The 21784-nt window shown below is 44.0% G+C and overlaps 3 protein-coding genes across 6 annotated transcripts in view; 2 read left to right on the top strand and 1 right to left on the bottom strand.

The window, feature by feature from the left end:
- Nucleotides 1-4440, bottom strand: part of LOC106807812 — a 9364-nt gene extending 4924 nt beyond the window's left edge. For all 3 annotated transcript variants that reach the window (XM_014810274.1, XM_014810273.1, XM_014810275.1), the window contains exons 1-4: nucleotides 4413-4440; nucleotides 4351-4372; nucleotides 3881-4043; nucleotides 3274-3418 (exon numbers count right to left, since the gene is read on the bottom strand). In XM_014810274.1, the coding sequence (XP_014665760.1) occupies nucleotides 3274-3418; nucleotides 3881-4043; nucleotides 4351-4368 (326 nt within the window). In that variant the 5' untranslated portion in view covers nucleotides 4369-4372; nucleotides 4413-4440. The remainder of the gene's footprint in view (nucleotides 1-3273; nucleotides 3419-3880; nucleotides 4044-4350; nucleotides 4373-4412) is intronic.
- The window catches only part of LOC106807811 (phosphomannomutase 2-like), a gene marked incomplete at its 5' end in the record, with an annotated part of 11045 nt that extends 1978 nt beyond the window's left edge, over nucleotides 1-9067 (top strand). The window contains 4 exon segments of one of the 2 annotated variants that reach the window (XM_014810271.1): nucleotides 7655-7754; nucleotides 8190-8265; nucleotides 8428-8543; nucleotides 8768-9067. In XM_014810271.1, the coding sequence (XP_014665757.1) occupies nucleotides 7655-7754; nucleotides 8190-8265; nucleotides 8428-8543; nucleotides 8768-8881 (406 nt within the window). 2 annotated transcript variants of the gene reach the window in all.
- Nucleotides 4549-21784, top strand: part of LOC106807804 (phosphomannomutase-like) — a 21776-nt gene continuing 4540 nt past the window's right edge. The window contains exon 1 of the mRNA XM_014810257.1: nucleotides 4549-4561. The gene's annotated coding sequence lies outside the window, so the exon portion shown is untranslated. The remainder of the gene's footprint in view (nucleotides 4562-21784) is intronic.

A 21784-nucleotide genomic window follows, 5' to 3' on the forward strand; every position in this document is an offset into this window, starting at 1 on the left:
CAAAATCCGCGCTGGAAAAAAATTACATCACAGCCGCATTTAAGGATGTTGTATTGTTGTATGTTGCACTTATTGTTCAGTGGGTTCAATTTGTATGTTAATCTTGCTATGTTAATTTGGCAAAGGTGATTTTTTGAGCTAGTCAATAAAATGAGGTAAGAAGTATGCGTTTATTAACACATTGTAGCAATGTTAGTAACACTTTTATGACAATGTTGATCCATGATAAGCCTTTACTTCTTTCCAGGAACATAAAGTGAGGAGAAAAATTTGTGATGGCCTTACGAAAGAGATTTGCAGACTTTGGATTGCAGTATTCATAGGTAAACAAAGTCTCTGCATACATTCAATAGAAAGTTGTTTGCTAGACTTTTTTTATCACCTGCTGAAAGGCAATGTGATGCTAATGCGTGCTGGACAACAACCGACCCTTCTAAATAGATAAGTAGCCAGCACATGTAATTGTTTAACTCTTTTGTTTTCTGTGCAGGGGGGAGCAGATAATTTTTGACGTGTTCCTAAAGGCTGGACAAGACCTACTGCTTGAGACACGTGCTCCAAGATGGTTTCAAAACGATTCACTTCTTCGGAGACAAAACCATTTCCAGTAAATGTGCAATTTTCTAAGCAGTCTACTGTCTCTAGTAGAAAGCTAAATAAAAATCTCGACAACTGCAGCCGGGATAAACGCGCGAAGCGCGAACAGCGCCACCTGTGGCGCCATCTATGGACAACTCGCTGCCCTATATTAGAATACTTTTTCACGAGGCCTTTTAGGTATAGGATAAAGCCGTAAGAATCGGTCAATTCAGCAGTTCTGGCCATTGCAGAAGTCTTTCGGCTTTGCACGTAGGGCAGAAAAAATCCAAAATACTCGTTTTTTGTTGCTTTGTGGCTCGGCGGCGCGTGCTTTTGCGTGTATAAAAATAATTTTCCTCTTTTCGCTGATTTATGCCTGACATTAATTTGGAAGTTATCGCCACCATCAGATGGCGCTACGAGTCCATCTACGTAGCATTTTCAAGTTTTTTTAAAAAAAACGCTCGGCTGCATGACCTAGACTGCCGCGCGGCGCGACACGCTAGCGTAACTCACTTCAGTGTAGCCAACGATAGTTCGCTGAGTGAAGGTCGGTAGCCGTCTAGCCCTGCTCGTCACTGCCGCATGAACTTTGAGCGATAAGCTCCAATCTGATGTTCTGATGTTTGCCATTATGATTGTGACGATGTTCAGTTTGTTTAGACTCAGACTAGCGGCACATTAAGACTGCTATTACATTCCACACCTACGGCTAGGAATACTTGTATACTACACAAGTACATGTTACAATAATTACTACTAAGTACTACTACTAGTAGTAGTAGTACTACTAAGTTACCTAGTACTAGTACTAGTAACTACCAGGACGCTACGAGCTAATAGTAATAGTAATAGTAATAATGACTAACTCTGTTACTAGTAATTAACTTAACTAATAATGACGAACCTAAACCTATTATATGATATAATATTAGATTTATATTGATGTAAATGACATTGTGTGTTTTATTCCCCATGCCCATACATTGGGGCCCATATAATATTGGGAGCCATGTTCTCTATCCTTGAACCACTAGTACTACTAGACTACTACGACTAATGCAAGAAACGGCTCTTTGCTAGGGTTAGAATACCGCCTAGCTATACTAGACACAGGCACTTGAAGCGTTTCAATAAAATATAATGCTAACTAAATACGAAATCTTATTTACTACGAAATTGTTAATGTTTCTAGTATAGGCCAACTCTGTTTCAAGAAGGTTTTCGAGGTGCAAAGGCTATATATAGACTAGGACTCGCTCCCACCTCGCGATTAGCCATTGAGTGACTAAGCTAAGCCGAGAGGTGCGAGAGAGTGCCAGTCTATGGGCTATAGGCGGCGGGCAGGCGGCGCACTAGCTGCTTTCCAACTCCCGTACGAGCCTCGCCATTGAACGTTGCAAAAACGTTGCAGCGTTGGGGCGGCGAAGAGCGCCGGTAGGTGTTTCCTGATTCTGACAGCCGTTTCCATACTGGGCAAGGTTCCCGAATGTCAGAATTTCGCAATTCTTCTTCTGTGATTTCGCGTGACACAGCTCGGTTACGAACAGATTACTCGATTACAGTTTTTATAACAAGTGAACACTGTTCACGATGTCCCAAATGTCTACCCTCTGTGTCCCCCACTAAAATTGCGGACTGTTCGCTGGCAGCTATGGATCCGTGCGCGGCCCGCCCAATTGATTCGGCGCACGGATCCATAGCTGCCAGCGCTGCATACTGTCGTAGGACGTTCCCGCGGTCGCGTGCGCCTTGCCGCGGAAGTTGCGGCGCAACATCTGCGCTTATAGCGCTTGGGATCACACCTCCTTTCGGCAACGCTTCTCGTAGTATCCCGTCTCATCTGAGTTATATGTTTGTTAAGTTCCCTCGTAGCATGCATGGTAAGTTGTTGGTGCCATAAGTTCAGTGTCTTTGTTGGACTATCCGTCTCTATTTTGCCTGCAATAGCATTGATGTGAGATGTAGACACAGAAAAAGCATTTTTGACACTTTTTTTTTGGCATTTCAGGGCGAAAACGATTACGAGATTTTCCGCGATGAAAGGATCGATTGGTCATTCTGTGACCAGCTCAAGCTGATACCATGCAGCAAGTGTGTGACTGCTCCAAAATGACCAGTCTATGATGTTGGAAAGCTTTTGAACTGTCAAGTGCTGCCATCTTAGCGTAAATTATGTATTGAATGTTATGCGAGTGCGCGGTTTTGGAAACATTCCATTAAGTTATCGTACTATGAGTTGAGACGCATGGTTGAGACTGTATAGTAGGACTACCTACTGTGCGCATGCACGTGTTGTTTTGTAGAAGCCTTGTTGTGGGTCAGAGGCGATTGATACCGCGCGCCTTGTTGGCCGGTTCGTATGGCTGCTAGCAGAACATGTATCAGCTCCAGTAATAAAAACGTCTTTATGAGTTACACACTCCTTCGTCAATACTTAACATGGTGGCAGCGGCGAAGGAAACGATGTTCGGGAAGCCTCAGCAAAGTGAAACTGTGAGAATTAGTGCTGAACGTTGCAGGGCAGCGTGTACGTATGCGTCGAGGGAAAGTTCGCTGCTCTCTCACCTGTCCTGACTGCTCTCTCACCTGTCCTGACTGCTCTCTCACCTGTCCTGACTGCTCTCTCACCTGTCCTGACTGCTCTCTCACCTGTCGTGCCAACTCTCTCACCTGTCGTGCCTACTCTCTCACCTGTCCTCTTTTGATTGGACGGAGCTTCCAGTCGCGGCAATGAATAGAATGTTATAGAGCTCTGTCTGCTGCAAGTAGGCAGCATCTAGCAGCTTGATGGAAACACGTCGCAACTCATCAAGCTTTAGTGATGCAACGAATCTGTCTGCAATGACAACATACAGATCTGTTAACATCAGGCAGTTAGGGTTAGGGTTAGGGTTAGGTTTACGAGGGATTATAGGGATATATACGAACTAGGTATATCTGCGGCGACAAAACATACGCATTTTAGTGGTTTTGAATGTTTGTTCATTCATATTATTATCATTATATCATTATATTATTATCGTATGATTATATCATCTATAGTATTATTCGTTTGTATTATAGTTATTTAAATAATCGAGGCATATCAGGTCCGTAGCAAGCATCCCAGGAGAGTCAAGTGTTTTCTAATTAGAAGGTGGGCCTGTCTAGTTTTGGACATGTTTAGATTTCGGATAACTGGCACGAAAAAGCAGACAACCGGTTATTAGGACAGAAATATTCATTTCACCACTCTGACATCCCCCGGCTACGAGCCTGCATTTAATAATAATAATAATATTATTATTATTATAGGTACCTAACATGGCTAGCAGGGTGTCGACATGCAGCAGGGGTGTGTTGCAGCAAATACGATAGTCCAGTGTCTTCAAAACTCTCAGCTCAGAGTTCAGGATTCCTGCTAAACTGCAGTCATGCCCGACATCCTTGAGGAGTGTCCTTATCTTACGTGGCGTTAGGATCTACAATAGAAGTTATATAGTGACTGTGAGCAATTATTCATTTAGAAAACAGTAAAAAACTGGGCTCGAAGAAATTCTATCAACTATTTACATTTTTCCACATCATTAGCCTATTCTGAAGCCTAGTTAAGGCATTGTCATCCTCTAGAATTTCCATTCTTACAACCTTTATCATAATTACCATCACAATCTTTTATCGAACAAGAAATGTTATTTAATTGGCATGCAGTAAGTTGATAAGTACTATGAATAAAAAAAATAGCTCCATGCATATAACTATTTAAGTTTGCTGTCATGTTTAACTTACGTTATAGTGTAAAGACATCTTGCTCGCAAGCTGCAAGCATGAGAGCGCACGTGCAACGCATGAGAGCGTAGTGAAGTGTAGTGAAGCGGAACCGGAACCGCCTGTATCATACAGGTTAAGATATCATCAGAGCACATCATCAGGTGATTTATGTGCTCCGATATCATATAACAACTTATATGATATCTATGAATATTATGGCAGCCTCCACGTCACTGTTTTCTAGGCATGACGGGAAGAGTCGAATGGGTTTTCCGATTGCCTCCACGTAACAACTGTTAAACTTAATGTTATACTAGTCATTTTTCCAGTTTAATGAGGTTCTGATTAGGTTCTCTTCAGTGTCTTTACCTAAAATATAATGGCTGGAGGTGATGGCTCTACGATTTTACTTTTTGACATTGATGGGACGTTGACCTTGCCCAGAAAGGTAGGAGTTATAACGTTATGTTTGAATCCACAGATTGTCAGTATCACTATCAGTAGCTGACGCTGAGAGGGTCTATATCCCCCAGGGTACTGCCAGGCCAGTGCCGGAACTTACCCTGGGTACGGTCCGGTATACCGGAACGTACCCTGGTACTATCTAATATGCCGGACCGTACCTCGCCTACTCCACTAACGAGTCTAGGGAGTCGCCTACTCCCTAGCCCTAACCTGAACCCGAACCCTAACCCTAACCATATCAAATAGTTACAAACCCCAGCCTTGGACCTAAACCGCCAGGCTCCTTGGTTCGACGTTACATCGACGGTATGTTAAAGCCGAGAATTGGTAACTTTGGGCCTACCCAGGGTACCCTACTCCGGTAAGTTTGCCCCGACCGGACTGTACCCAGGTACTTCGCGTCAGTATGCCCTGGGGAACAATAGACCTTATCATGAGCGTAATGTGACAACCTAGTCAAAGTACTGCGACAGACGAACACGACTGCTGAAAGTCCCTTGAACGTTAAGTCATTGTATTGCCCTACATAAGCCCTATCAATGACCTACGATTCAAGGACGCACAGCAATACGTTCAGTCGTCCAGCAGGACATAATTCTTTATCCTTGTGTATATAAAAAAAAAAAATTATTTAGAAATTACTCCCAAAAACGAAAGACTCTGAAAAAGAGTGAAAAAATAAAATTGACTTGTGGCTCTGGACCTCTCACAGAGAATTCTGAACAAAATGGATCCAGAGAATTGGTAATATACCAAAAATGGCAACAGCAAACTATATGTGGCTTCAAAAGAAATAGGAATAATTAATGTCCTGGACGGTGATAGGATAGATAGTTATTACTGACATCCTCTTTATCGTTTAAGCCACAAATTCATCGATAGTGATATTGAATTGACTCGTCTCTTCTTGAAATATAATATCTAGTAGAGCATCAACGTCATTAATATACTATTAAAACAAAAAATTGCTCTTCAACTTTGTAACATTTGGAATTGTGAATTTTGATGTAATGTTGATCCTGTAAGAAGCCAACCAACAAACTTGTTGTCATGAAAGCATAACATGTGCTGCCAATCAAACCCATAAAGATGAATGCGTGCGTGTGTTCCAATAGGTTATAAGTATCCTAGTTGAATAGATCCATATTAGAAATACTTGTTATAGGGAAAAGGACCGTTGGATTTAATCAGATATATAAATCTACTTGGGCTAATTCCTACGTAAAAATAAGGCACTTTAGCTAACAGGTAACACCAGAGTCTCTGAAATATATGAAGGCACATAGCATAACTATACCTTTTGTATTCATTGTGCATCAAGCAACAAATATGTTTCTGAAATGGAATAGTAGCTCAATAAGAATGGAGCAGCTCATTCCATAAAACAGTATGTTAGGCCTTAGTGCATTCACTGTTCTCATAGTGCATTTCTATAACGCCTCCAAAAGAAAACAACACTGTGTTCCGATTTCATGTCTGTATAAAAATAGGTAGGGTAGTTAGGCTTAAACTATTTTTTCCCAATTTTTTTGTAATCGTGTTAAAAAGCCATTATTGTCTTGTTACAGCCGTGCGACATCTCGCGTGACACTTCGGCGGTATTCTCACGGGTCTTGCGCGAGTTTTCTCTCCCATGGCAGCCCCTATAAATGCCATCGCGCCACAGCGGGTGCGATGGGGTGTCAACTTTACCATTTCTATCCGGATTTTCATTTCAAATTTTATTTGAAAAATATCGAAGTAAAAAAGTTGAAGGGTACGGGGTAAAAGAACTAAGCTAGGGTCGGGAAACCGGAAAACCACAGTTGTTTTTGGCCAACAAGCTGCAATAGCATTCAATAGATAGAGACTCATTGTGTGACTATTCCAGCCACGTCTGTAATGAATGCGCAGAGTCCATTTTCAAGCTTCAGAAATTTACCAGTGGAGAAATACTAATATTGGCTTAAATGCTTTCCTTGACTATTAATTCCAAAGGCAGAAGTTTTGTTATGCCTGAAATCAAGAACTGCAGGAGGTTTTGGGTGTTGTGCAGTGCGTGAAATGCTTCATGTATATTTACTAGTTAAATTGACTATGTCACGAAATTTCTAAGACAGGGTAAAATTTGTAAAATTTTGCTTGCCTATTTTTTAACCAATAAAAATAAAAATCAACGGGAAATAAACGTAACCGTGACGTACCTACGTAACGTACTAGATCTACCCGTATAAGATTGTGTCCAACAGTTAAAAATGCCTGGACGATTTGATATATTCCCTGAACAATTAAAGTGCTGTAATGGCTATTAGCGTCACGCAGTTGTGATTGCTTCACATCGAACAATAATGTAAATATATAGAAGTATAGATGCAGCCAATGTTAAACGCCATGAAAATGAGAAACGAGAATTACTTATATTTTGAAAAAGTGGAAAACTAATTTTTTTTATTAATTCTTAACTATTTACGTGGCGGTTATCACTTTAAAGCCGAAATTGTAAAGTCTTAATATTACATTCGCCGCATAAGTTAAATAAATCATGTAATAGGCAGGGGTCCTTTGCCATAAGAGCATCACAGAATGAAGGGAAAATGAAAAATTGCAGCGATTCATTAACATTCTCTCTAACGAATATCAATAGGCGGACCTACACTGGCCCGTGAAAAAGGAACGTGACAGCCGTAACGACATTACCGATACACCGATACATTCCACATTGAAAAGGTACGTGCGTGCTTCCGAGCATTACCGATACACCGATACATTCCACATTGAAATGTAAAACCTCACATGCATATTAGAGTATAATGTATTAAGCATATATACCGTGTACATATGCACAGTATATGATTATGACATGGTAGTATTTGCACAGGGGTACCTTCATAGAATTCAGGAGTGGTCTAATCAATGTAAGTCCAGTGGGAAGGAGCTGCTCACAGGCTGAGAGAGAGCAATTCAACGCATACAACCAGGTAATTTGTTACATAGTCCATAAAATGTGATAATACCTAGGAGGTGACACCATACTGCAAAAATGTGATCTAAAAGGTTTCTTTGGTTGGGCTCATATGTTTTATTGTGAAAATGGGAAAATTATACTTGTAGCCTGGTATAATTGTCATGTTATAAAATTGTACTTTCCCAGACATTGAAATATAGTTGTACAAAATCGGGAAGCAAAAATTACATCCAGCCGCATTTAGGATGTTGTATTGTTGTATGTTGCACTTATTGTTCAGTGGGTTCAATTGTATGTTAATTCTTGCTATGTTAATTTGGCAAGGTGATTTTTTGAGCTAGTCAATAAAATCAGGTAAGAAGTATGCGTTTATTAACACGATGTAGCGATATTAGGAACAACTTTTATGACCATGTTGATCCATGATAAGCCTTTACTTCTTCTCCAGGAACATAAAGTGAGGGAAAAATTTGTGATGGCCTTACGAAAAGAATTTGCAGACTTTGGATTGCAGTATTCCATAGGTAAACAAAGTCTCTGCATACTTCAATAGAAGTGTTTGCTAGACGTTTTTATCACCTGCTGAAAGGCAATGTGATGCTAATGCTGCCTGGACAACAACCGACCCTTCTAAATAGATAGTAGCCAGCACATGTAATTGTTTAACTCTTTGTTTTTCTGTGCAGGGGGACAGATAAGTTTTGACGTGTTTCCTAAAGGCTGGGACAAGACCTACTGCTTGAGACACGTGCTCCAAGATGGTTTCAAAACGATTCACTTCTTCGGAGACAAAACCATTCCCGTAAATGTGCAATTTTCTAAGCAGTCTACTGTCTCTAGTAGAAAGTAAATGCAAATCTCGTTACATGTTTGTTAAGTTGCCCTCGTAGCATGCATGGTAAGGTGTTGGTGCCATATTCAGTATCTTTGTTGGACTATCCGTCTTCTTATTTTGCCTGCAATAGCATTGGGGATGTGAGATCTAGACACAGAAAAAGCATTTTTGACACTTTTTTTGCATTTCAGGGCGAAAACGATTACGAGATTTTCGCGGATGAAAGGACGATTGGTCATTCTGTGACCAGTCCAGCTGATACCATGCAGCAAGTGTGCGAACTGCTCCAAATGACCAGTCTATGATGTTGGAAAGCTTTCACTGTCAAGTGCTGCCATCTAGCGTGAATTATGTTATTGAATGTTATGCGAGTGCGCCGGTTTTGGAAACATTCCATTAAGTTATCGTACTATGAGTTGAGACCATGGTTGAGACCCATACATATGAAATATCCTCCATTTAAAATTTCTGTTTATCTTGCGTTAATAATAGGGGATTACTATAAAATGTCTACACAAAAGCTTAGCAGCGGTTGTTTATAAAATTTTTATTTTAATTTTTTTTTTTTTTTTTTTTTTATAACAAAAATCCAGGAAGCAGTTTACTAATTAAACAGAAAACTTGGTGCAGGGAACTTCATAAAACATAAGTATGCAGAATACATTTCAAGGAGACCCACCAAGCTGTTTGCAAACGTATTGAAATTGTTATGAATTATGTGTAAACCATGTATTTTGCATTATGAAAATATAACGATTTTGTTTTATGAAGACAATGCAAGATAGGCTGTAAGATCAGTTTATTAGATTCATCACTTTCATAGTTTATTTAAATGGATCATGACTAAGTGTGGTGTTATATATAGATATCAAGTAGTAGCATTATCAAAATCAGCTTTTCCTTTAGCCGTTTAGCGATATTATTCATATCAGTCTAGCTAGTTACATCATAAGATATAATTTGTACAGAATCCGTGAGAATTTTCCAACATTTGAGGAATTGACAACGTAACATAATCAAGAGCTTATAATACCCCATATCAGCGCGAATACGTTAAATGTGTGAACGGGCCCTAGGGGTGAAGTATTGGCGACAAAAACCGTCATTGCAATATATTGCAATACGGACAAAAAACCGTATTGCAAATTTTTCCCAATACGTACTTGGAAGTGTATACCATGCATATATAGTAACAATTTGATGGTTTTAATTCATTATATATGTATTATATGACAGTGATTTAATCTTCTATGTTTTTCTTGAGTAACAGAAGACGGCATGTTTTTCACGCTCGACAGTGCAGCCCTCTGTGCCGTAACAATGTCAACCGCTGAGTACTGAATACCCTCCCGCGAAGGCGACAGAGGTAGCTGGGAATACACAATTACCTCCTGGCCGTGCATTAATTGGCCGTTATATATCTATGTGATACTAAAACTGAAACTAGAAACTGAAACTGCAACAGTGGTGAATCAGCTTCAGCTGTATCGCGCGGCAGCGCGGGCACCAGGTGAGCATCTAATATATATTGAGTTCGTCGTATGTATGTATGTATGCTATTATGTAGTATGTATGTATTTCAAAAAAAATAGAAAATATGAAAAGAAAAAAAAAACCACTATAGGCGGCCAAACCGCCCAAGCGATCTGGATGCATTTTACGGCGAATCGTTATAGCCCGCGGAGTGTTCTTAGCTGAAAATAAACTGCCAAAACCGTCAAACTCACGCAAAATTCGTGAAAAACCCCTCAATTCGTCATCTTTCACACATTATCATGCACTTGACTGTACAGTGGCTTGCCACGCAGAGAGAAAAACGATTTCCTCATCTCATCCGGCTGCTGGTATTTGTGAAACCGAAACGAAGTACTAAAACAGAGCAAACCAGGTATATTTTATGTGTCAGTGTGCGCGCAATGGCGGGCGTGTGTTTACAGTTGAAAGCTTCAAGTGCTGTGGTTACCCGACTGCATTTGTTTTATCAAAGAGGAATGAAAGAGAATGTGCAACCCATTCGTACCATGTGTTACATATAACTTTGTTCTTATTTACGACATATTACTATATGTTCACAGGGGTCTCGTTGCGGTTGTGCTGTCATTAAAGTCCATACGTAACCGTTTTTTTACGCATGCTTATTATATGATTAGCACTGATTTGTAAATTTTTATTAGAGATCACTATAGTTTAGTATGAGTATTATATAGTTTGAGAGGTTACGATTGCTCAAAGACATCAACGGCATAAAGACGCGTACCAAGTGAGTAACATTCTTTTGTAATTACAAATTTCCACCCACTCGCCTGGCCTGTTGTATACTAATATCGACTTTTTTTATTCATGCTACGACTTTTAGAAGTCCATGTAACCACATTCGAAAGCTATCTTTTCTGATTTCAGTGAGAGAAATTCCTTTCATTTCAATGTGCATTGGTTGCGCGCAACGGTTCACTATACAATATCCAATGACACAGACCCACTCGCTGGCCTGTCTCTTCTATACTATATACCCAATTTCGTATATTCATGCTGACGATCTGACCAATGGATACGCTGTACGTGGTAGCCTCACAGTTCGAGATCGCCAGCAATCTCTACATATTTCCAGCCCACAAACAATACACGCAAACATTGTTGTTTCAAGAGGTTTTCAAATGAAAACTGAACACCATTCGTACATGCTGTTATAAATAACTTTTTCATCATGTGGCACCAATATTACTATTATGTTTCGCGGGTTCTAATTCGGTTCTGCTGTCTATAAGATGTCATACGTAACAGTTTTTCCCCATGCTTATTATTTTATTACAACTGATTCTAAATATTGTATGTGTGCCAATGTTGGTATTGTCTGATTTTTACCCAAAGTTCTCTATTGTGTTCCAATTATTTAGTAGTATGAATTAGTAGCACGATATTTACCAGCGCAGCGGTACCGCAGCTAGTCTAATATATATTGAGGTTCGTATGTAGTATGTAATGTATGGTATGGTATCTTCCGGCTATAGGCGGCAAACCGCCCAAGCGATCTGGATTCAATTTTCCACAGGGCCATCTCTTTTACCCGGGGAGTGTTCGTAGCTTGAAAAAACCTGCCAAACGCGTCAAACTTCACCGAAAATCCGTGAAAAGCCGTTAATTCGTCAATTCTTCACACAATTCAGCCACTCACTTGCCACAGTGCTGCACACAGAGAAAAATTCCATGACTAATATTTCTCTCCATCGATCATTGCTGTGTATTGTGAACGAAAGCAATTACTAAAACACGACCCAACCAAGGAGGATTGAGTCATTTCAATTTCTCCTACCTCCAACCAGCCTGCTGCTAATGTGAAACCAAACCATATACTAAAACTAACCACACAGTCAAAACAGTTCAGCAGAAAGCAGACAGACTCAAACGCGTTAGAGGTTGGAGGGACTGTACAGTTAACCTAACTACACCTGAGGTTAGAACTTGCGTACAAGTGAGTAATTCTTTTGCTAAATTCAAATATTTCCGCCACTCGCTGCCTTGTCCGTTTACTATTTATGCAATGTTGTTATTCATCCTACGATCTCGGCAAGATTGCACCATTCAAAGCTATGCCTTTATCTCATTCAGTAGCAAATTCCCTGCGCAACGTGCACGCTCGTGCCTGCTCAATTCGCCGTCGTGTGTGCGTGTGTGTGTGCGTGCCGTGCGGTGCGTGTCGTGCGTGCGTGCGTGCGTGTGCAGTGTGTTTGCACCGTGTGTTGTGTTGTGTGTGTGTGTGTGTGTCGTGTGTTGTGTGTGTGTTGTCAGTCTGTGTGTCTGTGTTGTGTCAGAAGAGAGCGAGAGAGGTGTGTGTGTGGTGTGTGTGTGTGTTGTGTGTGTGTGTGTGTGTGTGTGCGCGCGTGTCTGTGTGTGTGGTGTGTGGTGTGTGTGTCTGTGTGTGTGGTGTGTGTGTGTGTGTGTGTGTGTGTGTGTGTGTGTGTGTGTGTTGCGTCTGATGCTGTGTGAGAGAAGCGAAGAGAGGTTGTGTGTGTATGTGTGTGGTGTGTGTGTGTGTGTGTGTGTGTGTGTGTGTGTGTGTGTGGTGTGTGTGGTGGACAGAGAGAGAAAGAACACATTATCCGCGTTGCGTCAATCATGCGTGTACGCGAGGTCGCGAGATACTGTGTCAGTGCATGCCCGGATGCCGTAAGCCGGAGGCTAGGCGACGCCGACCACCACTCGCTCGCCTGTCAGGCGCCGGTAAGCCAGGAGGGGTTCGGGGGGTTCGAACGAACCCGCCCCGACCTACCCCCAAAGGCAAAAAAAATTTTGTTGAAAATTTTGCATGAATTTCACCTCATGTCGCTCCATTTTAGTGTAATATGCAAAATCTCCATCGTGCGGGCAGGCGTGAGACAGTGGAACACCCCCCTCCCACACCCTCCCCTCCGCTCGGTCGCTTGCTCCCTCGCTGGTCGCTTTCGCGACCCAGCAGGGGGGTGTACAGGGGGGTCCTGGGAGTCCAGACCCCCTTGTTTTCTCCGCGCAGAAAACGCATCGAGGGGGTGTAATTTTTAAAAAAATTCCTGGGGAGGGCGCCCCCCGACACCCCCTCCTTTCGCGTGTGCTCTACCTTTGGTACGGTACACCCCCCCTGGTGTACAAATCCTGTAGCACACACCGCTGCCGGAGCAAATTGCTAACATTGAAAAACGAACCCCCCCCACATAAAGCTGGCTACGGCTTGCCTGTCTGTATACTAATCATTCACTAGGAAAAATATCCAGTGCACACACACTCCACTCGCTGGCCTGTCTGTATACTATATAACATGCAATTGTTTTTATTCATGCTACCATCTCACAATCCATTCTACCATTCCAAAGCTATGCCTTTTCTCATTCAGTAGAAACATTCCTTAATTTCCATGTCCATCGTTGCGCGCCAAGCATTCACTACACAATATCCAGTAGACACACACACCCCACTTGCTCGCCTTTCTCTATCTATACTATATATCGAATTCCTTTTATTCATCGTACGATCTCACAATGCATTCTACCATTCCAAAGCTATGCCTTTTCTGATTCAGTAGGAAAATTCCTTAATTTCAATGTGCATCGTTGTGCGCCCGCAGTCACGTAGACAATATCCATGTGCACACAGTCGGGCCGAGGTCTTCCGATAATATCCAGCAGCCAAAGGCTTAATAAGCTATCCCTATTCTGTCTCTACAGGTCGTACGCCATACAACTATACACGATGCCCCCTAAGCGTCCCCACATTGCACGCAAATCACCGAAAGCTACAGCAAACGCTAAAGCTTCCAGACGTCACACTCCCGAAGTCCATCAGGCCCGTCTACACCAAATGCGAGACACGGCAGCAGCCGTCCGACAACATGAGACTCCCGAAGTCCATCAGTTGCCGTCTCACCAAAATAGCGAGACACGGCAGCAGCGTCCGACAACATGAGACCTCCCGAAGTCATCAGTGTCCGTCTACACCAAATGCCGAGACACGCAGCAGCCCGTTCGACAAACAGGAGACTCCCGAAGGTTCATGACAGGTCCGTCTCGCCAAATGCGAAGACATCGGCGGCAAGCGTCCGACATTCATGAAGACTCCCGAAGTCCATCCGGTCCGTCTACACAAATTGCGAGACCGGCCAGCATCCGCGTCCGACAACATGATACTCCCGAAGTCCATCAGGCCGCCGTCTACACCAAATGCGAGAACATCGACGCAGAGCTGTCCGACAACATGAGACTCCCGAGTCCAGCAGCGCCCGTCTACACAATGCAAGCACGGCAAGCCAAGCCGTCGACAAACATGAGGACTCGAAGTCCATCCAGGCCGTCTCACCACAATGCGAGAGCAGCGGCGGCAGCCGTCCGACAACATGAGACACCCGAAGTCCATCAGGCCCGCTCACGGCAGCAACATGCGTGTGACCAATCGCATAATAGGGCCAGCGCCTTTTTCAAAACTCAATCGCGGCTGCTTTCATTAGCAACCCCGACATTCATTATTCTTTTTACCGCCACTATTGTGAGGAATGACGCCAACATCTGTGCTTCTGGTTTGAAAAGAAATGGCCACAAGAACCGAGAGGGTCTCTGCTGTTCTGGAGGCATAAGTTATCTTCCACCAATTCAAGACGGCACCCAGAGCCCTCAGGCAACTACGATCAATGGCCCAACACACCAGATTCCAGGCACTTCCTGCCACAAAATCGTCATTACAACTCCTTCCAGATGACGTCATTTGGAGCAACTAACTCGTCACACCAATGAGGTCCACATTCAAGGTTCAGGGACAGGTTCTAACCATCGAATTGGATCATTGCTAACCCATTACCTGATGAGGAATCAACAAATTCCTTAACAAACCCTATACTTCATTTCGACATGGATCTAACAGCACGCGCGCGTTCGAAACTTACACAGCAATAGGCAGCTATATAACGTTTGTTCTGCAACAATGCTGCACCAATTACAACACCTATGTAACCGGCTTCAAGTATTGCGTTGGGAGAACTGTTCCGTGCGCCATGACGTACCTATTCTATCATTGCGGGACAAGCGCCCGGCAGGGGAACACGATACGTCGCTTCCAATGCCACCGGTCACACAATGAAGTTGCTGTCATTCATCGCAGGAGGAGCACGGTTATGTTGAATTGGTCCTCCACCACGTGATCGCCACCATCAAAAAATACGCGACAGCACCCGTGTCATCATGATGCCTTCAATATCTCTCCATTTGTGTCGCGGGGACGATGGCTACCACTTTGGCTCAAACACGTCGACACCATTACCACAGGTGTCCAGGCACTCAACAAAAACAGTTTCGTGTAGGATTTCTATGGTACGGTTTATGGTCGAGAGGTACCTTTAATACCATCTCTCGCTGCAGCCCTCTTCACCAGCTACGCTGTGAACATTGTTTGCAAAAGTCAGAGTCGGAGAGATGCTTACATTAGGGACGCACATGCAGCGTGAACTGACGGTGCGAACAATACGTTCATTCTCAGGGATTGCATTCAATAATTCGATGCAGGGTGGTTGCTACATTACATATTGGCCAATTGTGCATTCTTCCGTCCAGCTTCACGGGAGGCCGCACGATACAGCACGAGCGTGTTCAATGATGCCATGACATATGTCCGCTGCTATGCACCGCCCAGATTTATTCATTACTTTACATAGCAAATACAAACTGCCCAGAGCGTGAGGAAAAGTTTATTTGATGGCCAGGTCCAGCCAGTGACCAGCCATAACTTAATCGCCAGAGTTTTTCACCAACAGGTCAATAAGTTTATGCATGTCATTCAAAACGGACACTATTGGCAAAGTCAGGTGCGACATTTACGCATCGAATGGCAAGAAAGAGGGGCTACCACATGCGCACATTCCTCATCTGGCTTATGTACAAATATACACTCCACCAAGCTGGACTCTTTCATCTCAGGCAGAACTACCATGATTTGACCAACGACCCACAGCCTGCACACGACCATCAAAAGCCCAACATGATTCATGGACCAGTGTGGTGGCACTGAATCCCAATGCTTCCGTGCAACGAAAGACGGCAAATGCACAAAGAATGTATTCCCGCAACATTGATCAGCAGACACAGACCGCACGTGATGGATTATCCTCCATTACCGCAGACAAAGCGCCGGCCATGGGAGGTCTCACTGCTATTGGTTCAGGATAGGTCAACAGCAGGTTCACGTTGACAACAGTGGGTCGTCCCTACTGTCCGTTGCTCTCGAAGATGTTCAATGCTCACATCAATGTCGATTCTGTAAACTCCTCAAGTCGATCAAGTACCTTGCAAGTATGTAAATAAGGGTCTGATGCCTGCGATGTTTGGCATCCAAGCCCAACAACTGCGATAGGTTCAGCACATAGGAAATGGGACGATACATGAGCAGCAACTGGGCAGTTTGGCGCATTCTTGCCTTTCCATCCATGAGCGCCAACCCAGCCGTCCAAACAACTTGCTGGTCGCACTGGAAAACGGCCAGCGGGTATATTTCACACGGCCCTGCCACAGCACCAGAAACAAGCCGAGTTCCCAAAAGATACCACCTCACGGCATTCTTTAAGCTGTGTCAGAGGACGACTTCTGCCAGAACGTCTATACTATAACGAGATTGCGCGCATGACTATACGTGACAGCAAGAAAGTGGGGGCCCCGCAGACAGAGAGGGGACTCTGTCGAGGGTATCCGGGTATACGCAGGATTTGCGCACATTTTGCAGAGTATACACGATCCACGCGAGCCAAGAGGATGTTTTCTTCTTACGTATGCTCCTGCACGAGTCCGGGGACTCACATTAATTCCAAGCACTCCCGTACAGTGGATGGTTACGTTGCGCACATACGCCAATTCGTGCCACATGCGAGGCTCCTGGAAGATGACGCAACATGGGATGCCACCAATGCACTGAAGCTGCGCTATCGCAATCACCATATAAGTGCGCAATCTATTCGCCATCATGCTGCCACACATGTGGTGTGGCGGACCAACCCAGTTGTGGCTTTAATCGACAGGGCATGCTTTGACGTGCGACTTCAGTACCATGCCCAGCTAGCAATCCCTGGTATGGATATCGGGTTCACTGATGACATATTCAATAATGTCTCTTAACGCAATTGAGAGACAAGACTCATGTCCCTGGTGGCGGCAAAGACCTTACTCAGCTTCAGTCTGCAAAACGCACCAGCGTGTCAATGCAGCGCGACACAATGTCACGTGAAGTTCTCAGGGAAACATCATACAACATCCGTTCCTGCATACAAGGAATCATGTTACATCAACGAGCCTAAACTACTACCTGAATCAGAGAGAATGGCTACAACAACCATCGTCAAGCATCACTACTGAAAAAGGCGGAATATTCTTCCTCAACGTCAGGGGGAACTGGAAAGACCTTCGTCACCATCTTACTGTTGGCAAAAGATCAGAGCAACAGAAAAAGATTTACCTTGCCTGAGCATGCCTTGGCATTCGCAGCTACACTACTTTCAAGGGGGTCGTACAGCACATTCAACATTCAAGCTGCCACTAAACTTAGGCACAAAACGCACACACCCACCTGTACTACTCCAAGGCAGGCGATGCGGGAGAGCTCCTCCAATGGTACATTACCTAATTGTGGGGAGATGCACAATGTCGCCACAGGCTGCTGTTGAACGCTCGTCGACCGAACCCTGCCGTCACGTGACCAGCCGCGGCAATGGAAGATCCATGGGAGGGCATTACGCTTTCGTAAGTCACAGGTGACTCCGCCGACCCTTCCCGTCATCTACCAGAGAGGCACACGTGCTGAGAACTAAAAGCATGCATCAAGTCGTCATATATCTGAGCCAGCGTGCGGCAGCTTGGTGTCTGTCCACCAACATTGAGGCGCTCACCTCTAGCGGAGCAACGCAAGGACTTTTGCAGCACATTCTACTTCGGCATGGTGATGGCACGATCCCATGGACGTGAAGGCACGATACCGTCCTCCATTCAGGTCAATGTGTTGCATAGTTTGACCGACCTGCAGGCGAGCGCGTATTTCCGAACCTCGCCGAGCATTTACACGACCACAGCCATGGTTTGTGCGCAAGAAAGAGGCCATTCTCGCACCAAAGAATGATACGCCGGTAAACACTTGTCAATGCTCAGCTGCTCAAAGCCGCTACCTGGTGCCATGCAAGTATACAGTCCATCGACACCATGGTTCACAACAAGACTTACATTGGCTAACTACCCCATTGCAGGTTCTAACTCTATGCGCGCAAGCTGGTGTCCCACATCATCGCCCTCTAATCATGAGTCGGACTCCATTTTTGCTCCTGCGAATTAGACGCTCCAAAAGCTGTGCTAATTGGCACCGGTGGTAGCCAAAAAACCTCATGCCTCACGTCTATCGAGGGCACACCATCATTACAGGCTGTGCTGCTGGCGATAGAGGTCTTCATTCCTCGCATTCCCATCATCCCCACAGAACGTGCCATTTCAGTTCAAGCGCTCTACAATTCCATCGCATCAAACTAAGCTTCGCATGAGCATCCAACAAGCCCGGGCCATGACAACTGTCTGTCGTCGGTCTGCACCTTCGGACAGTCCTGCTTCATCCACACACTGTACGTGGGGAGCTCAAGAGTTGAAGACGCCACGAAACTCTAACATATTCAGCACAGAAAAGAAGACGACAACATTTGTTTACCAAGGCTTTAAAATAAAAAGTAACCGTTTTTACCCATGGCTCATGACCTTATTTCCACTGATTTCTAAATATTGATATTCGTGTGCCAATAATTTCTCCATATTCCCCGAACTGTCTCCTATGTGTGTAGTTATTATGTTACTATGACATTAGTAGCACGATTTTACCGCCAGCGCAGCGGGTAACCACAGCTTAGTTCTAATTATATATTTGAGTTCGTATGTACTCTTATGTTATCTATGTGTGGTATTGTATGTATGTACTGTATGTAGTATGTATGTATGTATCTTCGCCCTATAGCGGCAGCCGAACGCTCAAGCGAATCTGGAATGGAATTTTCACAGGGGCCAATTCTTATACCGCGGCTAGGAGAGTGAATGTTTCCCTGAGAACGAAAAACGCTGTTCATAACCGTCAACTCACTGAAAAATCCTAAAAAAAAACCGATCAATTCGTACACTTGTTGCAACACATGAAAAATCGATAGGCTACGATTTTTGCCAATCCGCTTCATCAGCTGTTTGCTATGAGAACCGAAAACCAGTAACTAAAACAGTAGCACAGCCAGGACCAGTTCAGAGTTTAAGACTGCATGTTTTATCAAGGAGGCTTTAAATAGAAGTTTGCAACTATTCGTTACATGCTGTTGACGTGCCGTACGTGCCATACGTACGTGGCCATACGTAATTGCCGTCGTTCGGCAGCTCAACAGTTCCACACACTCAGGATCTTTACATATTTCCCCAGAGAATAAACCAAACATATGTTATCAATAGGTTTTCAAATGAAAACTGCAACCACATTCGTAACATGCTGTTATAATAACTCTTTCTTCAATTTTAGCAACCATATACTATTATGTTCCAGGGGTTTAAGTTGTGGTTGTGCTGCACATAAATTCATCACGTAACAGTTTTTCAACCATGCCCTAGAAATGTAAATATTCATATCTGTGCACTTGCTATTGTCGATTTTACCCAATGTTTCCTATTGTGTCCGATTATTTAGTAGTGGTATGAATCTAGTAGCACGATTTTACCCAGCGCAGCGGGTACCACGCAGCTAGTAGGCTATATATAGACTCCCCTAGTTGCCGTGCTCGTTGCCTCGCTGCACCACGTCTGCCCACTCTGCCCGCCGCAAGTAGTACCGACGCAGTGCCTCCAATGCATGGTCGCTTACACAGTAATACTGTATCGTCGTGCAGGCATTGTGATTTCGTAATATATACACCCGCCAGTGCATAATTTTCGAGCCATTAAAGCAATATTAGACATAAAGGAGCAGTGTCAATTAATTTATTTCTTGTTAATACCACCGTACGTTAAATATTGATATACGGAAGTTGTATCGCGATATATCGAGAGTTTTCAAAAATATATTGCAATATACCGATATACCGGTATATCGTTACACCCCTATACAGTGACGCTATCAGAAACCAAGACGAATTGGTGTTTATAGTTGGTCAATGTTCAGTGCATTTTTGTAAGTACATAGTATCAGTAGTATTTCTTTATATCATTAGTAGTAATATCATTAGCAGTAAATTGCAGTAACTATATGGTTTTAAAGTAGTCTAGCAAGCAGTACAAGCCGTGTAATCATTCCAGGAGTGAATACAAATAGATCTATTATTATTTACTCCTGATCATACCAATGTGAGGTGACTCTGCTTTACTGGCAGCAAGCAGCTTTGATGCTTCTGCTTTTATTTGCTTGAGGCAGAACTTGCGGGTGTGAGCATCAGTAAAAACGATCAAAGTACACATGAGGGGCGCGCCGCGGTTGTAATCACTAATTACATAGAAACAGGTAGATAGTTGTTACTGGGAATCTCCATTTTTATGACCGCTTCGTAATATCGTGTCAGCAATATTTGTCCCTTCGAATATAGATATGTGACGTAATACGACTTGTTCTTATTGCATCAATCCGTATTCATGTCAATTCGATTCAGTATTCCTCGTGCATCGTAGGGGAGGTTGAATCTTTTGTTACGTAGAGACGACAATCACTGCTAAGCTGCGCGAAGACAAGTCCGAGAATGAGTCCGATGTTGCGCGCATTATCCGGGGGTTTACGGCGAAACGTAAACAGTCACAAAGACTTGCGTGCCGCGCGCGTTGCTGGCCGCGCATGCGTAGTCGCCCGCATCTAAATATGTCGCAGTCTCGATCACGTACTGACTGCTTTCTTTCCCACTTATCTCAGTTTCGTTGTTGTCACGGTTAGCCGCCGTCTCCGTCGACCGGCATCCGAAGCCACCAGTAGCTGTGGCACCTGGCCAGCTGCGCGCAACGCGCGCGAGGCGGCAGTACGTGCGAGAGGAGGCAGCGGGAAGGATGAGTAGAAGGCCGCGCTAGCGTAAAGCGTGGAGCGAAGCAGGCAGTACAGTTTAGAGCCACGCAAGCAGAGTTCGTGGGACTGTTGCAGGCCTGGGTGAGACGGGACGTAGTGTCGTCCCAGCCAGTGCGTGAGAGAGGACGTGGCTGTCGTCCGTCAGCCCGTGCGTGAGAGAGGACAATACGTGGTTGTCGTCCCAAGCCGTGCGTGAGAGAGGACGGTGTCGTCCCACCGTGCGTGAGCAAATGGACGTGTGTCGTCCCAGCCGGGCGTGGAAAGGACTTTCCCACTGGGAGAAGAACGTGTGTTTGCGTCCCAGCCGTGCCTGAGGAGGGAACGCTGTATCGTGCCCACGCGTGCGTGAGAAGAGGAACGTGTGTGATCCCAGGAAGAAGAAGAAGAAGAAGAGAAGAAGAAGAATGAAGAGAAGAGGAGAAGAAGAAGAAGTAGAAGAAGAAGAAGAGCAGAAGAGGAAGACGAGTAGGAGAGAAGGTATGCACGAAGAAGTGAAGAGTAATGAAAGAGAAAAAAGAATAATAAGAAGAAAGAAGAAAGATGGTAAAGGAGAGAAGAGGAATGGAGACGCAGAGCGAGCGGCCGTGCCACATATATGTTAAGTTGATTGTTATCGGTGACTAGTTGTTACCCGAGCTTTTCATTACATATATGTTAAGTCG

Source organism: Priapulus caudatus, unplaced genomic scaffold, assembly GCF_000485595.1.
Source record: "Priapulus caudatus unplaced genomic scaffold, Priapulus_caudatus-5.0.1 Scaffold235, whole genome shotgun sequence".
Lineage (NCBI taxonomy): Eukaryota > Metazoa > Priapulida > Priapulimorpha > Priapulimorphida > Priapulidae > Priapulus > Priapulus caudatus.